The 24,845-nt window shown below is 43.7% G+C and overlaps 1 protein-coding gene across 2 annotated transcripts; it reads right to left on the reverse strand.

The window, feature by feature from the left end:
• Window positions 1–3,927: 3,927 nt before the first annotated feature.
• On the reverse strand, window positions 3,928–24,739 carry tti1 (TELO2 interacting protein 1). 2 transcript variants are annotated; one of them, XM_056423911.1, is made up of 14 exons: window positions 24,624–24,739; window positions 23,103–23,872; window positions 22,279–22,616; window positions 21,879–22,176; window positions 20,439–20,616; window positions 19,589–19,881; window positions 16,922–17,338; window positions 16,189–16,348; window positions 15,740–15,904; window positions 15,371–15,522; window positions 14,509–14,649; window positions 13,448–13,652; window positions 6,730–6,817; window positions 3,928–4,725 (listed from the first exon to the last, which is right to left on the reverse strand). In XM_056423911.1, the coding sequence occupies exons 2-14, from the start codon at window positions 23,826–23,828 to the stop codon at window positions 4,500–4,502; spliced, it is 3,387 nt and encodes a 1,128-aa protein (XP_056279886.1). In that variant the 5' UTR covers window positions 23,829–23,872; window positions 24,624–24,739; the 3' UTR covers window positions 3,928–4,499. The 2 variants fall into 2 exon arrangements, with proteins under 2 accessions (XP_056279886.1, XP_056279887.1); XM_056423912.1 differs by having other exon boundaries at window positions 24,496–24,739.
• Between the last annotated feature and the right edge of the window lie 106 nt (window positions 24,740–24,845).

The following is a 24,845-nucleotide window of genomic DNA, read 5'->3' on the forward strand; positions in this document are numbered from 1 at the left end:
GAACATTGACACAATGTTCATCATTTTGGCTCTGTACACCACCACAATGGATTTTGAATGACACAATCAAGATGTACTTTAAGAGCAGACTTTAAGCTTTAATTTGATGGTCTTTACATCCACATCAGGTGAACAGTGTAGGAATTACAACACATTTTACATGTGGCACCTCCTTTTTAAGGGATCACAAGTAATTGGACAAACTAACATAATCATTAATATAATTATCAATTTTAATACTTGGTTGGAAATCCTTTGCAGTCAAATGACAGCCTGAAGTCTGGAACCCAAAGACATCACCAGACGCTGGGTTTCATCCCTGGTGACGCTCTACCAGGCCTCCACTGCCGCTGTCTTCACTTCTTGGTGCTTCTTGGGGCATTTCTCCTTCAGTTTGGTCTTAAAAGAGTAAAAGGGATCAAAAGAGTCTGGATGGAGCGATGTGTTTTGTGGAAGAAGTCTCAACACTAGGGATGCATTTAAGAGTATTTATTTGACAGTCATTTCTGGTTGCTTTCAAGTTTCTGTCGACCTCCAAGAATCAGACAGTCAATCTAATGTCTCGCAAATAAGATTAGTACTTACAGTCTCCATTTAGTGAGCTTAAAGCTCCCAGTTTGTGTGTTGTTCTTAATCACCACCCCGATGGCGTGCTCTCTCCTGCTCAGCATTTCAAAAGAGACTGAGCTTAGCGCCAAGGGAGGTAACAGCTGCTTTCCGCTTCCGGTTTAGAGCCCTACCCCCGGTTTTAGACTTCAGAATAAGAGCCTAAACAGGAAACCAGCTAGGATCTCAAGGGAAACGCACCTCTACCACAATAAAACCAATCTCATTCATACTGTCCACATCCGACAGTTGTGATAACAATAAACCTCATAAAATCAACATTACAGTTACATATAATACAGTGATCATACTTGTCTATGCTTCTTAATACATTAATCGGAATATTCCTCCCTAATATCCACTATGTAAATTATCTTTCTATGTGCATTATTTAAAACATAAGACTTCCTTATTTACATGTGCAAGTGTACATAAAATCCACTACAACCTAACAGTCTTCAGCTAGTGAAATGCAGCTCCATTGGATTCAGGTCAGGTGATGGACTTGGCCATTGCAGAACATTCCACTTCTTTGCCTTAAAAAGCTCTTCGCACTACGCAAAAGACCTGGACGACCACGGAGAACAACTGTGGTGGATGACAGAAGAATTATTTCCCTGGTGAAGAAAAACCCTTCACAACAGTTGCCAGATCCAGAACACTCTCCAGTAGGTATAGGCGTATAGGCCAAAAAACATCTAAAAGAGCCTGTACAGTTGTGGAACAACAACCTATGGACAGATGAGACAAAGACCAACTTGTACCAGAATGATGGGAAGAGAAGAGTCTGGAGAAGAGAAGGAACTGCTCCTGATCCAAGTGAATCCTGCGTGGGCATTGTATGGCTGCCAGTGGAACTGGTTCCCTTGTATTTATTGATCATGTGACTTCTGACAGAAGCAGTAGAATGAATTCTGAAGTGTTTCGGGCAATATTATCTGCTCATATTCAGCCAAATGCTTGAGAACTCATTGGACGCCGCTTCCCAGTGCAGATGGACAATGACCCGAAGCAGACTACCAAAGCAACTAAAGAGCTTTTTAAGGCAAAGAAGTGGAATGTTCTGCAATGGCCAAGTCCATCACCTGCCCTGAATCCATTGTGGTGGTGTAGCTGTGATTTTACCTTCTGGCCCCCTGTTCCGTGTGCGCGTGTCTGTCCGCGTGCGTCAAGGAGAAGCGGTATTAGTCTGTTGCCTGTGTGTAATAGGTGCTGCCAACGCCCGCCCTCCCATTGCTGCTGATGACTAATGGCGCTATTGTCAGCACTGGCAGCAAGATAAATAGCAACAGCGCAGCAGGAGATAAAGAGGCGCCGTGCCGCGCTCGCGAGCATGAAGCCGCGCCGCTAAATACAGAACACGTGGCCCGTACATTCATTATGGCGGCCTCCTCCCGTCAGTGGGGTGACGCGATAACGGAGGGGGCTTCCTGTTCCCTTCATTCAAAGCTGCCGAGACACCCTGTAGGGCTCCAAATGATAACCGGTACCATGATGGATGGGCCACTATCCCCATCACGAGGCGTTCATTTCCCCCCGGGGTTACGCAACCTGGTGCCCCCCCTCAGCTGACGCATCCTCTGAGGAGAGCTCAAGGGTTAGTAAAGGCATTTCCTAATGGAGGCAGAGTTCCTCCATCCTTTATTTTAGCTACAGCGCCATAGTATTCTTAAAGGATGAGTCTGTTTTACATTCTTATAAAAAGCTATTTCCATTAGAGCGTCTCTCAAAGCATCCTGACTTCCCGGCACTTAACCCCTTGTCCACTATTCCTGTGTAACTCTTTAAAAACAGGTCACGTTCAAGATTCAAGAGATTCAAGATGTTTTATTTGTCACATACACACACAGGGTGTGCAGTGAAATGAAAGTGGCAATGCTCAGCAGGAATGTGCAAGGGCAACAAGTACACACTATTTACAATAAAAAACAACAACACAATATTTACAGTAAGTGTGTGTGTGTGTGTGTGTGTGTGTGTGTGTGTGTGTGTGTGTGTGTGTGTGTGCCTAAGAGGGGCAGTTGTGTGGGTCTATGTGGGGGTCCTGGTGAGGTCGGAGTTCACAATCCTGATGGCCTGAGGAAAGAAACTCCGTCTCAGTCTCTCTGTTCTTGCAGCGTGACTACGGAGGCGCCTGCCTGACCGCAGCAGCTGAAACAGTCTGTTGTTGGGGTGGTGAGGATCCTTCATGATCCTGCCGGCTCTGGTTCTGCACCTCCTGGTGTACAAGTCCTGCAGGGTGGGGAGTGTAGTTCCAATAGTGCGTTCAGCCGAACGCACTACTCTCTGCAGAGCCTTCCTGTCCTGAGCGGAGCAGTTGCCAAACCAGGCTGTGATGCTTCCTGTCAGGACGCTCTCTACAGCTCCAGAGTAGAAGGACTGAAGGATCCTCTGGGAAACTTTAAATTTCCTCAGCTGCCTGAGGTGGTAGAGGCGCTGCCTTGCCTTTCTCACCAGAGTGTCTGTGTTCGTTGACCATGTCAGATCCTCGGTGATGGCTGGAATAGGTTATTTGGCTTTGGTTTTAATATTTTTTTTGGATAATAATGTAGCTCTATGGCACAGATGAATAAGTTATACCTGATAATACACAGAGAATGATTGGATTTGGTTTGTTGACTACATGAACAGTATAGAATATCCTCAGCCTTATCCTTCAGACTAAAGACGAACTAAACTTAAGCCTGCACCATCCATCTTTTCATCTCAGTAAGAAAACTTTATAAAAATGCCTTTTTTGGCATTTATATTAATTCGATATATTGTTAAACATGCTATTTGTAACAAATGTCTTTAAAGGCTGGGTGACCTAACATTTTCTGGACTATTATTTACTAAATGAACATCATGCTGTGTTGTATCAAACAACACTTGACATTAGAGATTGAGATCATAAACTCATGTTTACTGATAAATCAAGAGAGAAGCAGTCATTTTCTCAGACTTCTTTAAAATGTGAATACTTTTTTAAACCAGAGAAGTCTCCCCCTGATGGCCATTAGAGAGAATGCACTCCTTTATTGGTTGGGTAGAAAAGACATAGCTTTAAGGTGCATCACCTAAACCTGCAACAGAGTATTTTTATTTATTTTTCATTTGTAGTCTTTCAACCCAAACCAATGCTGACTCAAGTGTCATCGCTTGAAGGCATTAGAATTCCGAGCTCCACAAAAGGCTTTATTCTGCTTTTTTCACATATTCAGTAGTACTCTCCAAGACCTGTCAGCAGTCTTTGAAGTGCGAAAGCGGTGAAGTTCCCCGTTAAGGACTTTAAAGTAAAAAGATCATCAATCTGGCCAGACATTTGAGCTTTTCTGTACGAAGGTTTTACGCTTTAATTGACACCAATAACTTCTGAGGCTCGATACCCAGCCCTTTATTGACAAAGTGTTTTGAATAGCTGGAGCATTTGATGATTATTTTAATTAAGAATGTTTCAGGGTCACAAAAAAAAGCGTTCTATCTGGGTCACCAACACTAGTCCCAGAACTACTCTGAAACATCAGTTTGAATAATTCAGACCATCAAGGCAGTTCCAAGTAGGAATAAAGTACTTCTTGAAGAAACATAGATATAAACATTTGAATAGAGTATATGTATTCACATGGAATGAAAAACATCTGCGCTGCGCCTGCATGTCTCCTAATGTAGAAGAGCTGTCTGAAGAGTTCCTGGTTCCTCCACCTGCAGGAGGAGAGGCAACAGCAGCAGATATTATGCTTCATTGGTATTTTCCTTTTGCACCTCGCTGCTTATCAGAGCCGTGTAGAGCAGGAAGGTTATCGCAGCCCTATCTGATGGACGTCTTTCTGTCACATTTGTTCTTTCAGGCAGCTGACTCGTTTGAGTTAGTGGTTCAATAGGCTGTCCGCGTGAGGCACGAGTCGATCGCATCAAGCGTCAAGCTCATTAGCTGCAGCCGTCCCGGCAGCCGAGCCAAACTCCTCCCTCAGCAGCTTCAGCACGTTGTCGGAGAACTCGTCCCTTGGTCGACCCATTCCGCTCAGATGCACCGGCAAGAGGTCCGGGTGGGGCGGGACGTAGGGGGACGGGCAGTGCAGCTCGTTCAGAGTGAACCAGAAGGCATCCGGATCCACCTGGATCAAGTGTTGGAAAACACTGTGGGGAGGAACAGAAGATGCAAGGGAAGAGGATTATTATCATATATATATATATATTCACACACATCTAAATATAAGTATATATATAAATATAAGTGTATATATATGTATACACACACATACACACATATATATATATCCATATATATACACACATATGTATAGTATATCAATAAATATAAATAAGTATACATATATATATATATATGTTGCATGCATACACACACATACATATATATATATATATATATATATATATATACATACATATATATTAATCAAGCTCCTCTTTTATGGAACCAGCTTCCAATTTCAGTCCGGGAGGCAGACACAGTCACCTCATTTAAGAGTAGACTTAAGACTTTACCTCTTTGACAGAGCTTATAGTTAGGGCTGAATCAGGTTCACCTGGTCCAGCCCCTGGATATGCTGCTATAGGCTTATAGCTGCTGGGGGACGTTTAGGATGCACTGAGCACCTATCTCCTCTATTTTCTCTCCTTATGGATGAATTTTCATCTCTCAATCACACATTACTAACTCTGCTTTCTCCCCGGAGTCCTTTTGACTTCACGTCTCATGGGGTCATCGGACCCTATGAGACGGCATAGATCCTATCTGCTGATGGATCATCGAGGTCTGGGTCGTGGAATTCCTGCTACCAACTATGCCACTGCCCTGTTGAGACTCCGCCCACTCCTCCTCTCTACCTCCATCTGCCTAATGGATCGTGGAGGTCTCCATCGTGGAATATGCCTACTATGAACTATTCATACACTCTGTCATATTCATTGAATGTATTTTAACTCTAAATCTGTCCTTCTGTACACATTACATCTATTGCACCTGTCCATCCTGGAGAGGGATCCTCCTCTGTTGCTCTCCTGAAGGTTTCCTCCCTTTTTTCCCCCTGAAGGGTTATTTGGGAGTTTTTCCTGATCCGATGTGAGGTTTTGGGACACGGATGTCTATGTGTACAGATTGTAAAGCACTCCGAGACAAATTTGTAATCTGTGAAATTGGGCTATACAAATAAACTGAATTGAATTGAATATATACATATACATATATATAAATATATGGCACATATGGTGCGTGCGTTGCTTCCCTTATATACACAGTGGGTCCAATATAAATATGACAGAATGACATTCCCAATAAACGACCTGCATATTCATGACATTTACAAGAACAGCCACTGCTTCATTTCAGGTTTACTTCGAGCTGCCTCGAGCGGCAAGTAAATCGATCAGTGTACGGTCTTAAATTGTATTCCACCCAGGAACATGAAATAAATAGTGCAGCCAGCTGAAATACTTGTTTTGTATACTGAGCAATTCCCCAACGTATGAAATGTTTCTTTTTGTCCTTCACAACCCTCATATATTTGATATATGCATTTTAAATCTATTGCACGCCTCACAGACACTTAAATATGCAGAAGCTATATTCAGCAGCATGGAGGGCGTCTCATCCAGGTGCACTCTCATATCAAAGAAACTCATCTGTATCTTGTAAGTTAAGCTTAAAGCACAAGCTGAATAAATCCCACCTTTTCCAACAGACACAACTAGCAATTTGAAGAAATCACCTTGTGCTTCAAGAAATGTGTTTCCCTGTTCTACAGACGATATAAACAATATAAAAACGCAGAAAAATTTAGAAAACAATTGACATATTTATAGGTAACGGAATTAAGAATTAGTTGCAGCAGCAGTTTCAACACACTTGCTTTATTTCCTCCATTTTATGAGGAAGGAAGTAGATTCAATCATGAGGCCTCAAAGATCCAGACTGGATGTTTTAGCTAAAAACAGTGCACATGACTTTAGTGTAACTGCTTCACATCGCACCTTTAACACTTAGACAGCTCGGCTCACTTCACAGACCGTGTACACCGATATCATTTAATCTAGAATAGTGCAACACAGGTGATTATTTTATACGTGAAAATGTAGAAAAGTAAAAACTGTGATACACAGCATCACGAGGGAAGGGCTCACCTCCTGCCGGCCTCTTGCAGTCTGATTGGTTGTCTGCAGCTCAGGTAGGGCAGGCAGGCCTCGCATACGGCATCCAGGTCGGCCTCACCTGAGAAACACAGACACGGCAGCGTTACTGCACTTCACCCTCGATAAGGTCTTTGAGAGCCCAATTTTAAGAGAAAGAGAAAGCTAAAATAGACCTCCTAATGACAGAGGAAAATACATTTCACATGGATATTTGAGGAGTGTATGTGTGTGAAAATGGCTACCTCCCCCCCCCCCCTTCTTGATCTCCACCTACCATATTTTCCAGCTCCTGCTCCCTCCATCCACATGACTTCTTTCCACTCTTTCATCTCTCTCCTCTCTCTCTCCTCCCGGCAGACATTTAGCGATTCCCTCAGCCGCGAACTGGGCAGCCTTTCAAGTCTCATTTCAAAACAGGTCTCTCCCTACCTCCCTATCGCTTCCCCCCGTTTGCCTATTCAACCCACACTCGGCTCGAGCCGGGCCTGCTCGCTGCGCGTCGAGAATAAAAGCAGCGGTGCACATTTCAGAGTTCAATGCGATTATTCAGCGGCCGCTTTCATGCCCCTCTTTTCTTCCTCTTGTTTTTCCCGGTGCGGCACTCGTATCCCTGTCGTCTTTCGTGGAATCAAGGTGCTCGGAGGGGGGAACCAGAGGAGTGAGAAAGACTCAAAAAGGAGGAAGTGGGGGCCAGGTGGTGCTGTCGAGATTTTCCACGGTAAATGAATCGCGGGATGGAATTGGAGCTGAAGCTGGAACTGCCGGGGCCGGAAAGCATTATTTGCTTCAGTCAATCTGTGTTTCTGTCTTTCTCTCCTTGTGACTGAGGCTCGGTAATTGGCTTGCTGCAGGCGTCCCAGAGGTAAGCCGGAGCCAGAATCGGTATTCACACGAGTAAAGGCTGCAGCCCTCTTGCTCTTTCGCATTCCCTCCCTCTTCGACTCCGATTCCAGGCATATGCAGGTCGTACCTGAAACGTCTAAAGCGAGGCAATAATGTGGTCAATAATGTGGTGGTGCGATGGAAAGAGTCTGCCGTTTAACCCTTGTGTTGCCTTAGGGTCATTTTTACCTGAATCAATATTACACCCTCCCCCCGCCTTAGGATTAATTTGACCCCATTCAATGTTTAATGTCGGTGTTCTTTCGGTCGTCAACAAACAAACATAAAGTGCCTCACACTTAAACTTGGAAAACAATATTAATTCTAATAATTTTCTGGAGGTTTTAATTGCTGGCGTCAAATTGAACCCAAAGGGTAAAATATGTTAGTAAATATAAAGGTAACAGGAGGGTGAAACATTGAATCGGGTCAAAATGACCCAAAGGCGGGGGGAGGGTGTAATATTAATATCAAAATGACCCGAAGGCAACACAAAGGTTAAAGCTACGCGGTACTGGGCGACCTCTTCATGCACGGTTACGCCACGTCTATCTGCCAAAATCACCGCACGCCGTCGCCAAGAGTGGATGAAAAACAACTGGATGACCCTTGAAGACTTTCCATTTTGACACTAATTAAATCTCGGTGTCAGGAATCGACGCTGGCAAAGAAAGCCGGTCCATAGATGGACAGAGAGGGCACTCATTGACCCCAAATGGGGAAATCATAACGCTGTATGTAAACTGTCTCCCACACAGCAGCGTAGGAGCGGCCTGTCCAGGCTGGATGCGTGCCCCCTGCTTTTTAATGAGTCACTGGGGTCAAGCAACGGTGAAGATCTGTTTTTTACTACCTGTGTAATTGTCAGACTGCTCACGTCCTGTGCGACGCTCATAAAGTTTATAAGACGTCGGAGGAAGTACGATGGAGGAAGAGGGACGGGCATCCTAACATTCTGGTTGTGGCACCAAAGGCTGGTTAAGAAAAATAAAAAAGATGGACCAAAATGTCGAGTTTCTTAAAAAATAATGGAAACAAAAAACTGTTAATGTGAGAATTTATGCCAGTGAATGTTCATAAAGTAATGCATGGTCAATTGCAATAGCTGATAAGGCCTTTCCAGTTCATTGACTGTGGTAGATTTTCCTAATGTGACTACCAAAGAACTAATAAAAAAAAGTTTTACAAAAATTCAAGGTGACAGACAGTGTGAGGTTGTGTTTGCTTTTATTTCCTCTGTGTGGGATTTACACTTGGGTGTGATAATTACTCATTGTATGTGAATCACAGTGGTAACCATGTTAGTAAAGTAAAATAAATTTTGTCTCTCAGAAATATAGAAAAGAATAATTCCGTCATGATTGTTTTCACCCTGATTTTCTCTGCTGCATCGTGGGCGTACCAAACACAACGGTGGACTAAATGTCTCATGGCACTTGTAATGGCTGCTGCTGCGGTTTATTTATCCGTTTCTCTCATGTGGGAACCCGAGAGCTGCTGCTTTCACGGACAGACAGAAGGGAAGCTGAATACTGTTCCACAGCCTAAAGGGTCACTTTACATGGAAACCAAAACTTTACGGATGTGACTGAGTTGTTTTTACGATGGAAAGGTGAGAGCTATAACATCATAGGCAAGCGGGTGATCATAATATTCTCAGCCTTTTTGGTACTATCATTACGTGAGAACCATCGAGAGGCACACAACAGCGAGAGCTGAATTCATATTCTCAGCACAAAGTCCGCTGCGTCGGCGCCACGGGAGTTCATCCCTTGCCAACGATTGGGCGTGTACATTTTCATGGACAGGAAATCAAAGCGCAGCCCGCAGGATGAGCTGGAAAGCGTTGCTGGTGGAGAGGGAATTCTGAACTACCGTGCTTATTAGCCTGCTGCCACTCGGGACCATGTCATGGATTATTTTTGAGCCCACTTTAGGGCCGTGGAACAAGCTAAAAACAACAACAACCACATGCTGGGCAAGCGGCATTCAGCGGGGGGGTTTTCTTTTACTCAAGGTCGAAAACAAGGTTGTCGAGAGCTTCCTTTATGAGTCGGGAGACAGAAAACAATGGATGGAAGGAGGCTCAAAAGCTCTGCAGACGCTGGATACTTTCCTGTGGGTCGACAGATTTGATATAATACATAGTGTTGTGATCCTTTTTTAAGGTACATAAAAATATATATATATATATATATTTGTTTTTGTTGTTGAATATTTAGAACTTTTGAAACAAGCCTCGCAAGCCTGACATATGCCACGATTACACTGCTTTTGAAGTCTGCGTGTGAATACTTAGAAGAGCGATTCAACCTAAGCTAAGATTCTTTATTCATTTCATATTCAAACCGGCACCACAGAGGAACCCGACTCCATCCGAAGCCGACCAGCGTGTGACGCATGTTTCTCTATATCGTTGGAGACGGGTGCAGGTCGGCGTCTTGCACCTTTTCCTTTGCACCTCAGGACACTCTGTGGCGAGTGCTCGGAGAGCAATAGCGTACACTGTCCCCTACTCGTCCCGCTCAGATGAGCCCTCTTCCACGAGATCGTCCCAGACACCGAACCCAACTGGGCCAACTGGTTGTTCAACACCCCCCTTGTGTCCAAACCACAGACGCCCAACACTACTACACATCACAGTCAAACATCACCAGCACTTTTGACACAACGATATGCAGCATGCAGCTCAGTGGGAGTTTGTTAAGTATTGTTGGGGTTTGGGGACATGCTAAAAGCATGTCTAAATATTATTATTTTTCTTTAAAAAAAAGAATAAAATAGCCACCTCTGCTTATTCTGGTTCTCACTGAGCTCGTATGTTAATATTAATTTGAATTATCGAAGGGACTGTTCTGACACACAAACGCAACACACACACACACACACACATTGTTTTGTTACAATGAGACGAGGGCCCCCCTCCTGTGAGAAAGGGGGGGCAGATGCAGCAGACCCGAGGTCAGGACGACGTCACTGAATGTGGGTTCTTGGAGAGCCGGACTTGGCTTGGGAAAGGCAGAGTCGTTTTGGGTTTCAAAATGTGTTGACCGGAGAGGACTCGCGCGGTGATTGCAATCGCATCGAGCTTGTATTTTACGTGTGATAAGAGAATAAATTCTTCCGTTGGAAAGGAGAGAACGAGAGAAGGTCGTAGGCTTTACCAGACATCCAATTTTGAGTGGCGCTAACACTACACCTATTTCCTGTTGCGGGAAGCGACTGATTACTGCAGTTTACAGTCGGCAAGATCTCGCTCAGGATAAGCTTCACAGACGTATCCTCAACATGAGCTGCCATTTGCATTAGAAACTAGAACGGGCACTCGGTAGAGCGCATACCTTCGCATATCACAAGATTGGGCATTGAATTATGAACATTTTGGCATTAGTTGCATGCCAATAGGATAAAAATTGACCGCGCTATGGTAAAAAGAAGATTTTAACCTTTTCATGACCTTGACCTTTGACCCGATTGATCCCAAAATCTAATCAAATGGTCCCCGGATAATAACCAATCATCCCACCAAATTTCATGCGATTCGGTTTAAAACTTTTTTTGTTATTCGAGGAACACGCATACAAATAAATAAATATATAAATAAATACACGGCGATCAAAACATTACCTTCCGCATTTTCAATGCGAAGGTAATAATATGTTTTGAATCAAATAACATTAAAAAAAACTCGATCTTTTTTCCCCTCCTCCTTTTTGCATTTCGCCACGAAGTGCGGCCGCTGCTAGCTCCACAGTCGGCTCAGGGAGTCACTGAGGTGGCTACTCTTATTCTATTGGTCAGCGGGAAAGGAGCCACGTGTGAGGACCACGCCGTCGCCAGGCTTCACACACCACTGTGTGCAGACTGGAGATACAACTTCTCCACATCAAATCCCTGTCTTTAGCGGTGGTGGACGGAAACTTGCCCTCCGCTCAAAATAAATCTGATGCTGCCATTTCTTTGATTAAAAATAATAAAAGTAATGATCCCTATGATTCAGCTGTATTAAACGTCTGTGTACTTTGCTGCTGGAGTCCCACCGACCACTTCATGCATGCTCTCTGTCCTTGGGAAGCACAAGTGATAATGATCACCACTTTTTTTTTGTGTCCCCTGTAATGTTTTCATCATTGATTGCAACTACCCCCGTCCTAGTTTAGGAAAAAACACACGTCCACTGCTTTTGGTTTTACGACGAGTACTGCGATTCCTCTTGAGTATTCAGCAGTGCCGGAAAAGAAATCAGCCCAACCTGTACCCAGTGCCGTGGTGCGACGGAGAGACTTATGAACATGAGGGTTGATGAACAATTAGACATGCAGCTTATTATATCACTGTAACACACTGCGGCACTGAGATCCTTTTTTTTTGACAAGATACTGAAGATATATATGTCAAGCACAAAATACACAACTGTAAAAATACATATATATTTTTTGAAAACATTACTTATTGTATAAAATAAATGAAACGTTCTCCTTTCCTGCAGTGTTGCGATTTGCTGATGGCTGTGCATATTTCACAGCGGTTATTGCTGGGCCGTGCTGAGCTGGAGGGAGAGCAGCGTTGCTCGCGGCAGTTTTCGAGAGAGTGCAACTGAGGATTCGGCAGCATCCCTGTCGGATCAGTTGGTCCGTGTGTTGAAAGTCATCATTAAAATATGTTCAATTCAAGCCCTGCTGCAGCCTCATCGCCTTTTCTAAGTTGCCGCGTTCCATTGAGAGTTTTGTGGTTCAATGTGCGAGTGGAAGTGGCACGTTTAATTGTGCTACATAATAATAATAATATAATAAACGTATAATTGCTGCGCACTGCAACGACGGGATGCGCTGGGTTGTAAGCTGCTTCATCGACAAAGGAAGGCTGACAGAACGATACCGATCTGACAAGCGAATGGCATGAAAAACAATCGGAAAGCGCATCGAGCGTCGTGAGGGCCACGTGACGCCTCCTTCCAAATACGAGAGAGAGACAAACACCAAAACCAAGATTCCTGCAACGGTATCAATAAATAAAAAATGGGTAGGACTTTTAAGTTATCCTCATCAAATTCTTACAATGCAACACTGGAATGTGTCTTTATCTCTTCATAGTAGGACAGAGCAGAACAATTGAGATACACAAACTCCCGTCTGTCTTTTTCTTTTTACTGTTATACAAGACTGCTACCTGGTGGTGAAGAAATAAATAGCTACTGAGCTCTGTGTGTGCGCGTGCGTGTGTGTGTGTGTGTGTGTGTGTGTTTGCCAGCGTTCTGGAATTGAGGTGGCCATATTGGGAGGATACAGAGAAGCTTTAACCTCCACCCATTCCGTCAAAATAAAGGTCACATTTTGTATTTGATAAAACAAATCTTAATCAATAACTATTTGGGGGGGAGTTATGAGCTGGAACAGAACAAACCACAGACACGTGTAATCCCAAAGTCTTTCTAGATTTACAAAAACCAAAATAGCATTTGCAATCTTACTTCATTAAGAAAGCACATTTTTGTTTTCCAAAAATGGCAAACTATTCCTTTAATAATGCTGCCGTTAGAAATAGATTTGCTTGAACCGTGATCATGTCGATGACTGGCTGTAATCCGTCTCTCGGTAATGGCTCGACTTTGAGCACAGTTTTGTTCAAATAAAAAACAAACTCAGGTAAATATAACATACTTACACAAAAAGTAATTTTAAAAATTGAGAATGTTCTTGCTTAAATGGACATCACGTTACACTGACCTTTAAGAAACCTGCCATATCATCAAGTGTTCCATGTCTTTTTATCCTGACATGATCATTGTTGTACTGTGTATGCTCTGTGTTGTGTTGAGGTCTCTCACCCAGATCCAGCCTCTGGCACAGGGAGCCCAGCCCCCGCAGCACGGCCAGCTGCAGCTTGTAGGCCAGCGTGTGCGTGTAGACGGGTCCGGCCTTGGCGCTGACCGGAGCCTGCCGCACCAGCGAGGCGCTCAGCTTGGGCAGAACCTCTTTGGACACCCTCCTCCTCAGGAAGTCCCCGCATGTCTCACCCAGCGTGCACAGCACCTGGCGGAGAAAGAGAGAGAGAGGGACGCGGCGTGTAAAGTACGTACGTGCGCAGAGAGTTGCTGAAATGTGATGAAATGTCCCTTACGTTCATCCTTCATCATGAAAGTCTGACACATTTACACCGTATTATACCCCCTGGATGAATTATTGTTAAAAAAAAAAGAAGCTGCCACATTGCTGATGACCGTTGACAGCAGCCAGCGACGAGTGAATGTGAATATCCAGAGCACTTATGTCAAATTCTTTCAATTCATCATCAGGGAAAGCATGAGAGACAGACACAAAACGAGTCCAACTAAAGACGTGACGAGCAGACTGATCCACAGCGACAGTAGAATTAATCGACACCTGTACTTTGAGAAATGATCACACACACGAGTGTGATCTTCATTCCCTTTTCATCCCGTCACTCTCTGAAATTGTTTGAAAAGGCCAGTTTTGGGATGATAATTGAATGACTTAGCTTACAATGATAACAAAAAAAGGTTTCACAGACTTAGAAACAAAAGTAACCGTGAAATTAAGAATTTCTACAGTAAAATTAACGATAATTACAGTGAAATTAGACGACTCTTGTGCCTAAAAGCACAACTTTGTATCGAATACAAGCATATGTTAATATAAGTTACATGTTTTTTTTTAAGAAAGTCATCAATGTAGCCAGATCTGTTAAGTTGCTGCACATGATGAAGATAAACATAATGTACAACATTTAATGTAAAACAACATTAAACAGTTACCTAATACACTTTATATATAACTTTTCACAACATCAAGCCACATACAAGTTTAGATGATCAACTAACACATAAAACAATGTATATATTACTACAACTAGACTTGTTGTACGTACCCTGAAGGCTCGGAGGACTGCCAACGGGTCGTCGGCGGTGAGCCTCTGGAGGAGGGCGGGCCAGCAGCGATGGGCCATCGGCAGCAGTTCGTCTTCCTTCTCGCTCAGAACACACACGCAGAGCTCCAGAACGTCCAAAACCTGAGGACAAACTCCCGTTGCTATAGATCTTCTTGGATACAGACTGGAACAACAACACGTACACCTGGACGGGTGGCTTCGAGGGGATATAACACAGCCGCTGTCAGCCATCATGGAGGTCAAAAGCTCCTCAGTAACAATCATTTAAGAATAATTGTTTCTCTACAGTGCAACTTGCCTGTTTCAGTTGAACTCTGCAGGGTTGATTTGATTTGTGTCCAATTTCTCACTCCAAGTGATTGATTAATCACATGTATTTCAGCATTTTATGGTCTTGTTGGCCAGGCTCCATGGGTTCACGGCAGCAATACGCATTTTTAGCCACCTAAATAAATCAATCCCAGTGTAGACTACATTTAGAATATTTACAACAAGGAACTGAGCTCAAAGTGAATTCAATACCGTTTTGGCAATGGAGTTTTGCGGCTTTAAAGAGAGCATAAATAAGTTCCACGTTTTCAGCTGTGTTCTCTGTTGGAAAGGGCTGTCTGACTGTAGAGTGGGGAAAATATTCTTTAGCGCTTACTCCAACGGATAAAGATTTTTTTTTTAATTCTTTCCCAGGTCGCTAAAATATTTGTTGCTGCTGCCGCCCTCCCAGTACTCCTATCTGTTTCTCCAACCTCTAAATATCAGTTCTGTATCGGACCTTCATTGTGGCATCATGTGTGGCCGGGATGTTTGTCGCACAAGGTTCATCCTTCCACACCAGAGACGCTACCTTTAGTCGCAGCCGGAGACTCGGGTCGGACAGCAGATGAATGCAGCGCTCCATGACATCTTTAGTGATGATGAGGTGGGCGGGAAGCTCTGCTTTCACATCAGGACCGCCGACATCTTCCTCGTCCTCACACTGTGTGGGAGGGGGGACTTCTGTAGAGACAGTGACGGTCAGACGAATGATGTACGACTGGTCGACTCTACGTGCGCCTGATGTTGTTTTGGGGCTTTTATAGTTCACACTGCATTGTTTGTTATTCACACGATTGATAAGTTCCATGTAATATGCCCTCGACAACAATATGAAACATACACTACAATGAAATAGAATTTATTTATGTGTCCTCATACAGACGGCGCACTGCATTACCAAGGTCTTCGGGGTCGTCGTCGTCCTCTATTCCGATGCCCTCTGCCAGCTCTTTCTGTTTGCGGAGATCCAGCAGGAACTGGCGGATGTCGAAGTCTTCCTTGGGAGGGGTGGTCTGTTTGGGTCTGGCCGACTCACGGGTCCTACTGGAGGGGAACCACCTCGCTAAAGGAAGAACAGCCACAAGAGCAGGGCGGATTAGTGACACAGTGAGGTTTGTGGAGCAAAAGTGTTATATGCCAGACCCTTTGCCTTTTCTTTTCTTTTTGCACTTCCGCAGAGTCGCCTGTCAATCAACCTGACGTGTTTGGACCATTACTGAATTGAATGCTTCGATAAAGTGTGGTATATGGTGTGGCAGAGTATGATGCAGGTATGGTAGCGTCACGTAGGCGATGTGCCTTTTTTTTTCCACCCACACGTGTGATACACGATTTGTGAAATCTCACCCAGTGCCTTCATGAGTGCGTGCAGCACGGAGCAGAACAGAGGGGCCTTGAGGTCGTAGCTGAGATCCAGAGCCGCCAGCACATCCTGAACGATGTCCCCGACCAGAGGCAGCAGGCTGCAGTCGGAGTAAGTCAGCATCACCGTCAACACCCGTGGAGCCTGGCCAACGAGACGGCAACACGATGAACTTCTACCCCAATCATTTGACTTTAGCCTTTTGACTTGGAATGACTTGTTATGCCTCCGCAAGCCGAAAAGATGTTAAGAAAAAAGATTTTTAGTTGTGTCACAGAAATAATAGAAGTCAACAAACTTGACAAATAAATCAATCAAAGCATCTTAATTTACTATCCTGTTACTCGGTTTGACGAATGTGTATGACTTATGAATGTGTAAACAAGATGTCACACTCTTCAACTTATGGCATTTTATTTTCACTATTATCTTACATCCCATAGACTAAAGAATTACTCAGTGAGCAAAAAGAAAAACGGATAAATCGATAATCAATAATTGTTAGTTGCCGCAGTACGAATAGTTTAGTACTAATTTGCACAACCACATCAGCTCGTGAAACGTTGCAGTGTCTTTTGATAAAATTATAGAAATGCACAAACTCTTCTTGTTATATTTGTCCTTTTAAAAGGATAATATCATCTTACTGAACTTCCTGGGAACACCACTTCCTTTCCTAACGTGTCTCTCTTTCCTTGACAACCGCAACAGTGTTACCTGTGGGTGCTGGCTGAGCCTCTGCAGGTTGAGAGAGATGTCATTGAGCAGGTAGTCGGAGTTCTCATTGATCAGCTCCTTCAGGGAGTGGTAGCCACAGGCCTCACTGATGTTCCACATGGAGCCCAGCGCCGCCTGGCTGACCAGCAGCGTCTCCTCCCCGGCTTTCTCCAGCACGGGGTACAGTGACGTCATCAAAAGAGGCCGAAAGTCCCGTCCCAGCACCCGAGCAAAGCAGCCGATGCCCTCGAGTTGGATGCACAGCTGCCAGATATTGCCGTTGAGCAGGTGGATTGCGGAGGTCGGCGACGAGGAGGACGGGGTGCCAAATGAAGACGGAATCACTTGGAGAGAGTTTGCTTTGGTGTCGCTGACGTTATTGTTGGATATGGAGAGGAGTCCTGACGGGCTGAGCAGCTACAGAAAGAGAAAAGACAAATGTCAATATTATGCCTCGTACAGTTTTCTTGAACTAATCAATAGTGTTTTAGTTTATACTATAGACATAAAAATGTTAATATACAGATGACAGAAATACAGATTTATTTAGAAGATTATGTTAACTTTTTCTTGTGTGATGCAGTTGGCAAAGTGAGGGATTAAGCCGGTAAAATAGTTTGTCCAAGAATGTTAAAAATGTTCCCCCGTGGAATGTTGGACCACTAGTTGGTGCTGTGGAGCAGTGTTTTTTAAGAGAAAATTCACAGTCCTGACAAAGATGTTTTTTTTAAAGATGTTAGTAAAGTGCCTAAAGATAACACAGTAACAGGAATCTAGCAAGCTAACATGGATGCAAACAATTTCTGAAATGCATTAAGTTGTTTAGGCCTCAAGGATACATTCAATGCATTATGGTGATAAAAAGGGAATGTTTCACCAAAAAATAAATATATTTGCAGGGCACCTTTTTATTTTACAAAAAACTTCATAGTGTTTATATAGATCTTAAATATTGAACGTTCTCATGTGTTTGTCAGGTTACTCAAGTTCAGAATAATAACACGTAGCAGCTGAAATATGTGTCTGAGAATATGCTGTTATCTGCTTCTCAAGTATAGATATGAGCCTCATAACAACACTCACGCATGTTATCGGTATTGTTACATGAGGGACACCGTTGTGTGGCCCAGTCCTGTGAGAAGGGCTGGGCCGTACAACGATGTGAGGTTCTGGGACAGGGATGTCTATGTGTACAGATTGTATAGCCCTCAGAGGCAAATTTGGAATTTGTGAGAATGGGCTATACAAAATAAACTGAATTTGAAATTAAATTGAATTGAGATGGAATTCTTGGAATCCTTCTCCTCCTAGACGGTTCAGCGTCAATCCGAGGTCAGGATGACGTGATGTGATGAAATCTGTGTATTAAAAGGCTGAACTTTGCTTGGGAGAGAGAGAATAAATCTACCAGAACGAGACAAGTTGTTGGCTGAATTCTTCTGAAACCTCTACCAGGCATCCAAATTTGACACACGCTTTCAATATGGAACTTTGCAAAAAAAATCCATAGGGTCAGAGCAATATCACCATATTCCAACATCTAAAACATTATTTCGATATTCCAAGCTACTCTTGGCTGTTTAAACATCCGCCTCCACCCCCCAACCCATAAACTACTATTTGTTTCACTTCCCTGTCCATGGTTAATGTAGCTCACATCAGTAACTGGCTGTTACTCTGCTGTATCAGCGCAGACTGCTTACCCCCGATGTCAGCATTTACAGCTAACTGCCTGTAGTTTCATACATTTATTCTATAATGCTTTTTTGTTGTTGTTGTACTAGTTTGACTTGAGGCAGAGCCCCACAGCAGTTTCTGCAGTGGCCAAACCTTCTCTCTAACTGGTGTTTATTACTGTGCTTAGAATCCTTTTCATTAGAGTGGTGTGCCTCCAGGCTCACAGTTTTTGCTGACGAAGAGAGACTGAAAGTTTATCTACAAAGAACACAACATTGCCAATGTTCTCCGGCCTTTGTTTCCTGTGAAACTTTTGCGCAGTCACTTGAACCCTGGAATTTCTCGGCATTGGTCTGTTGGGGGATAATTGTTGATATATTTCTATATTTGGACTGGAGTAATCTGATTGAAACTTAAGTACAGAAAGAGCTGTGCAATACAATTGGAAATTATATGTGAAATGTGGAAACAGATTTTCTAGCTTACAAAAATCTATTTTTTTCCCTACCTTTGTACAAAACCCCAGCTCTCGTTCTTTATGCTAATCTAAGCTAATGGCTGTAGTTTAATACGTATGCTACATTTATACTACAAGTGACAAAGCAACAGGGTACAAAGTCATTTTCAGGGTCACTGTGGGTCAGTGGTTAGCAGGTTCATCTTTCAATCAGGGGGTTGGAGGTTCAATCCCCACCCTTGTCGATGTGTCCTTGAGCAAGACACCTAACCCTGAATTGCTCCCTGTAGCTGTGTCTACGGTGTATGAATGAAACATGATTGGAAGTCGCTTTGGATAAAAGCGTCAGCTAAATGACATGTAGTGTTGTAATTTTCAATGGAAGCCGGTGACATTAAGCGACTTTTTTCCCCGTGCCTCAATGAGACAGTAAAGAGTCAACCAGTCATACTTATGCTGCAGTTAGCCAGTTCCCGGTGCTACTTTAGGACAAATACATCACGGAGTGCTTGAGCAACACTTAGAAGCCCCACCTGCTGGTCCTGTCGGTCTCCCTCCGTCTCCTCACTGATAGTAATCAAGTGCCAGTTGTGCAGACTGGTGTATTCCTCCATGATAGACGTCGCCACCACCTCGAGGTCCTCCCGGCTGGCAGAGCGTCCCCGAACTTGGCTCTCCAGACCGCAACTCTCTGCTGCCACGCCGATGCCTGCCGCGCCTCTGACAATCTCATTGAGCACCATGGCAGCCTGCTTTCTGTATGCTGAGGACTGTCGGTACAGATCCAGGAAGTGATCCGTCAGCAGGTAAATGTTGCCATAGTAACCTGAAGATAGACACAAGGGAAGTTATTCGTCATGTTTTTTTTGTGAGGAGAGCTGTCACAAAAAATGCAAAATGGAATCCGAATGTTGACGTCACTGATTCAGATTTGAATCGCGAAATAAAACAATTAATATATGATGCATCAATTTCTGTTCCACCGGGAACAGAAATTAGAGTATATTATGCTGACAATGCCTCTCTTTCACTTAAAGTAAACATTATATTAATAGTTCAATTGTATTAACAGTTGTAATATTAATACTTAGTTTTAATTATTACTTGTTTAAAGTACTTCTTCTACCACTGCCAATAACAAGAATCCCAGAGAGAGAAAAGTGTGAGTAGTAAACCAAAATCAATAAATCATTTTCCTGAAAAAGAAAACCTGTTAGGCTCAGTCAGAAAGTTGATAAATTACCGGTAGGTGATTTCCTAATAGGCATATTGGTCGCTTACTTCAAAATGACCACTGCAACTTTAAGTTGATTTCATTATTAGAGGTATATTATGCTGGCGATTTACCATTTGCCTCGATTACCCATGAAACAGCCCTCGTACCTAATGTTCGACAGATCTCCATGAGAGCAGAGAAGATCTTCCCATCTGTGAAGAAGAGGAAATGCTTCCTCTGTGTGTGAGCAGCGTAGGTGTCCTGAGAGTCCGGGCTCGTGTCTATGGTAGCGGCGGCACTCCTTTCCTCCACAATGCGAACATCCATCACATCCAGCTCCAGCACCTGCAAAGGCCCACAAGAAGGCACACGTCAGACTCCATGAGGGGGTCTTATGTGAAACTGACAAAGCGTGGCCTGTATTCCCACCATTTAAACGTCTAAAGTTGTTTTCTGCCGATGCGTTCTCTCAAAAGAAACAATACAAAAGAAGAAGTTTGTTGGCGTCTTAAAGTAGTTTAGGGTAATGGTTCAGAATGTTTCTCTGAAAACATAACATCCAGGCTTCCGACGACAAAATACATACAGCTAAAAAACAAATTAAGATCTTAAAAGTGTATCTTAAAATGTGTCTTAAAACTAGATAAAAAGTGAATTCAGGATTTGACGCCTCTGACAGAAACTGCCTTAAAATGAATGATTTCTCTAGGTTTGAAAATTGATGGAAACTCAACAGAATATATGACATGTCTAGTTGTTTTTAGACATTTTAAAGTGGAAAGGTTACTTAATATACCTTTAACTCCATATTTCTACCTTTGACCACTGAAATGATTAAACGCTGTATTTTGTACCCAGTTATATTCTGTAATAATCATATAATAAACGTATTAACATGAAATGTATGTCTTATATGAACACTTTCTTAGAGATGTAAGTATACTAGCTGGTGCACAACATTTTATGGAAACTATAATTTAATCTTTGGAGCAGGTTTAGTTCAACAAAAATACATTGGGAGTGTATGCAATACATGTCATCTACAAAATATACACTAAGCTGGTATAAATAAGAAACAAAGCCCTCTAGTTTCCCAGCGGTATTGTGGCATCAGGGGAGCAGCAGTGCGTAACAGTGCAAAGAGGGGAACACACTGTTGCTCCGTGCTGCGGATCCAATGCAGGTTTGTTTTCTACCTCCGCATGTATGTATGTGTGTGTGTATGTATCTATCATACTCATTGAATGTGTTTATGTAACTCTGTAATGCTTCCTTCTGTACACATGACATATATTGCTTCTGTCCATCCGGGGAGAGGGATTTTTCTATTTCTTGAGTGTTTTTCGTGATCCGATGCGAGGTCCTGGGACAGGGATGTCTTATGTGTAGAGATTGTAAAGCCCTTTGAGGCAAATTTGTAATATGTGATATTGGGCTATATAAAATAAATTGAATTGAATTGAATGTAAACATGTAGAAGCCACAAACACAAGTTTGAACCTGAAAATATTTGCTGTGTGTCCCCTGAAACAATAAAAGGAACACGTTTCTCTTCTGATTCCCATTCAAACCGAATATTAAGTATAACCTCACGGCTGTTCGATCACCTGCATCAAGGCTTTGGAAATCCGCTCGAGGTGCGTGGCCGAGTTCAGCACCGTGGAAAGCAGAGGTCCAAGGACCTTTAGATAGCCCAGGAACACGTTGAGGACGAACAGCTTCTTCTGGTCATCGGAGGTCCTCATCAGTCTGGGCAGGGAGGTGGTCAAAGAGTGGAGATTCTCCGAAAGCACATCAGTGAAGGTCTGAGCACTGCTGCTGCTGGTACTTTTACTGGTAATATCACTGCCGCTGATGCTACGCCTCTGACTCCTCTGCGATACCTCGCTAAGGACAGCTTTGCACCTTTAGGAGAGAACGGGGGACAGGAGAGAAGTTTAATCTTACATCTTGCCATCAAGTAGTTTGGGATCGAGTAGTGTCTCCTCGGAGAAGTGCAAATCAAACCTTTTTCTGACTCTAGGCTCCTCATCATTGACCGCTCCCACCAGTGCTTCCAGCAGCGGGCCCACACACTCTCCAAGTGACTTGCTACACCTGGCCAGCAGGTGGTCGCCCAGCTCCACCATCTCCAGTCGAACCCTCCAGTGCTGGTGAGACGAGGTGCAGGAGATGATTTTCCTCAGGAGCACGAACAGTCTCCCTGCTGTGCTCTCCACCCACGCTTGTGTCCGGCGGACCGTTAGTTGTGCGATTCTCCCCAGGTCCGCCGAGGGAGTCTTCCCGGGCTCGCCGGGCTGAATCTGGGCATCTTCCATGACAAGCCCCACGGTCCTGGACCACACCTGAAGGATCAAAATGAGCAAAAAAGCTATGATTGTGCTGCGGGAAGAAATCATTGTAATACATTTTACGAGGATATGATCACTTTTTTTAATTGTTTGTGTTGTATGTGATTAGCTTGCCATCCAATTGCACCTGATGTACAATAATCTTCATATTTTAAAAGCTGAAACCATCATGAAAATTAACTTAATATTGGACAAATAACTACATGTTTCTGATGACTGACTAATCTGTTTCTTTACTAACCTTTGCAGTTCTAAAAATAATCCTTAGTTGCAGTTTTATTAATACATAATAAGGATTGTAACAAACTTGTTATGTATTAAAATACCCAGCAACTTGTGCAATGCAGTCAAAGTGAACAGTGTAACACAGGACCGGATACAAACCTGAGAGATGCCATCAGTTACCCATTAAACAGCTCGTAATATGCATGTACTGCATTATCACACCAGGAATTCTGAATGAACATCGAGATATGTTACCTTGATGGCCCCAATTGTGACGGCATTGCCTTGCCTCAGATCTCCTGTAATGATCCTGGCTACGGTCACAGTGATCCCAGGCAGGAATGACGCCATGGTGCTGCCTATCGCGCATCTCTCGGGGGAGGACGGGACCACATGCTCCTGAGTGCAGTCACACTGCAGAGTCAACGCCTGGAGGCACTTCAGCGCTGCTGCCTGTACATCTCGAGATTTCTCCTTCTCTGCTAAGGCCAGCAGCAATGATATGGCAGCTCCCAGTCCGGGCAGCATTATTGGTTCAAAGAGTTTGAAAATGATATCGCCGTAAGCGGCATGAAGCAGCGCGTCCAGGCACCTCAACACAGCAGACTTCAGCTCCTCCGACGTGTCTGCGGGTTTCCCAGGATCGGTTGGCGAGGACAGGCAGAGGCATAGCTCCGAGAGGAGGTCTCGGAGGGTCTCCCAACTCTGGACACAGGTGTTCTCGAGAACGTGGCTCACAGCCTCAGCCACGGCCTGCACCAGTTTCTCATTCTTGGGCCCGGGGACCTTAAGGACGAAGCGAAGAGGGAAGAGAACGTACTCCTGGAGCTGCTGCAATGTGGCATCGTCGACTTCTTTCACCTGGCCGCTCAATACCTCCACATTGGTCACGGTGGGCGCTCGGGTGAGGAGGACACAGGCCGGGCGGAGGTAGGCAAAGGCGATCTTGGGATCACTGATCTGAGCCATAATTGGCGGCATGACAGCAGGAGGCCACTTCAGTGAGGGGCTGTGGCGCTGAAGAACTGTGGGATGGGATAAATAAAAACGCAAGACTGTTCATGGAATGTAGAAGACAATTACATGAATGTAGTCTTTGGAAGCTATACTATTTAACATTTTGACTTAGAGATTAAATCTTTGCTGGCCTTTTTTAAAGAGATATTTAATGTATGAGGAGTTATTTTCTGATCACAATGTATCATACTTTTTTTTAACAGTGGCACTGAAAATATTATTGACCTAAATAAACATTGTTGACACTCCCCTCTGGCATCACTTCCTGGTGAGGTAAACACTGAAGCTGCTTCATAAATGTCAACAGAGTTGAAGGAGGGAGTTCATTGTAACTCACTGAACAGCATGCCAACATTATTGTTTTATGATGATGCTTGTGGTCATGATGGTGTTGTATGTTGTTGTATTGCACGATAATTGACCTTCTGGAGCTGACGTTAAGTGTGTTGTACGAACCAGTATTAAACTAACCAAGCTGCTGTATTCGCAACGCTGTTTTGAGGGGATTATTATCATTATTAGTAGTATTATTAGCAACAAATTGCCTACTATGACAAAGTTGAAACTTGAGTGAAGATAAGATGAAATACGGAAACACGATGTCGAGGCAGTAGCAAACAGAACATCTTACGTTTATGTTATAGCATCGATATAACGTTACATTAGTCCAAGTTATCAGCTAGCGGTTAGTTAACTATCTGAAAGCAACGAGCATGTTGCTGAAGCTGAGGTTTTGGCGCCAACAAACCGGTGGCCTACCGTCACATGAGTTCGGTTACGTGGAATCGCTGCGCTGAGCAATAAGTCCGTGGAAGAGGTTTCATTTGAAATGTAAAACATATGATATCAAATTCTGGTGAAGTTGCCGAACACTAACGTGGGGAAACGTCATGATTCTGCGTCGACGGCGCGCACGTCTGACGTGAAGCAAACTAAGACTTCCGGGGTTTGGAGCTGTATCTTCAAAATAAAAGAACGTCA

This window comes from Pseudoliparis swirei, chromosome 9, assembly GCF_029220125.1.
Source record: "Pseudoliparis swirei isolate HS2019 ecotype Mariana Trench chromosome 9, NWPU_hadal_v1, whole genome shotgun sequence".
NCBI lineage: Eukaryota > Metazoa > Chordata > Actinopteri > Perciformes > Liparidae > Pseudoliparis > Pseudoliparis swirei.

What these genes read in the sequence shown, in the direction of transcription:
- tti1 (XM_056423911.1), bottom strand. Translation starts at nt 23,828, where the DNA reads ATGCCGCCAATTATGGCTCAGATCAGTGATCCCAAGATCGCCTTTGCC. An exon ending in GAGCCTAGAGTCAGAAAAAG is followed by an intron (nt 22,177 to 22,278) that starts GTTTGATTTGCA and finishes TCTCTCCTAAAG; the next exon opens with GTGCAAAGCTGTCCTTAGCG. An exon ending in GGAGATCTGTCGAACATTAG is followed by an intron (nt 19,882 to 20,438) that starts GTACGAGGGCTG and finishes GTCTATCTTCAG; the next exon opens with GTTACTATGGCAACATTTAC.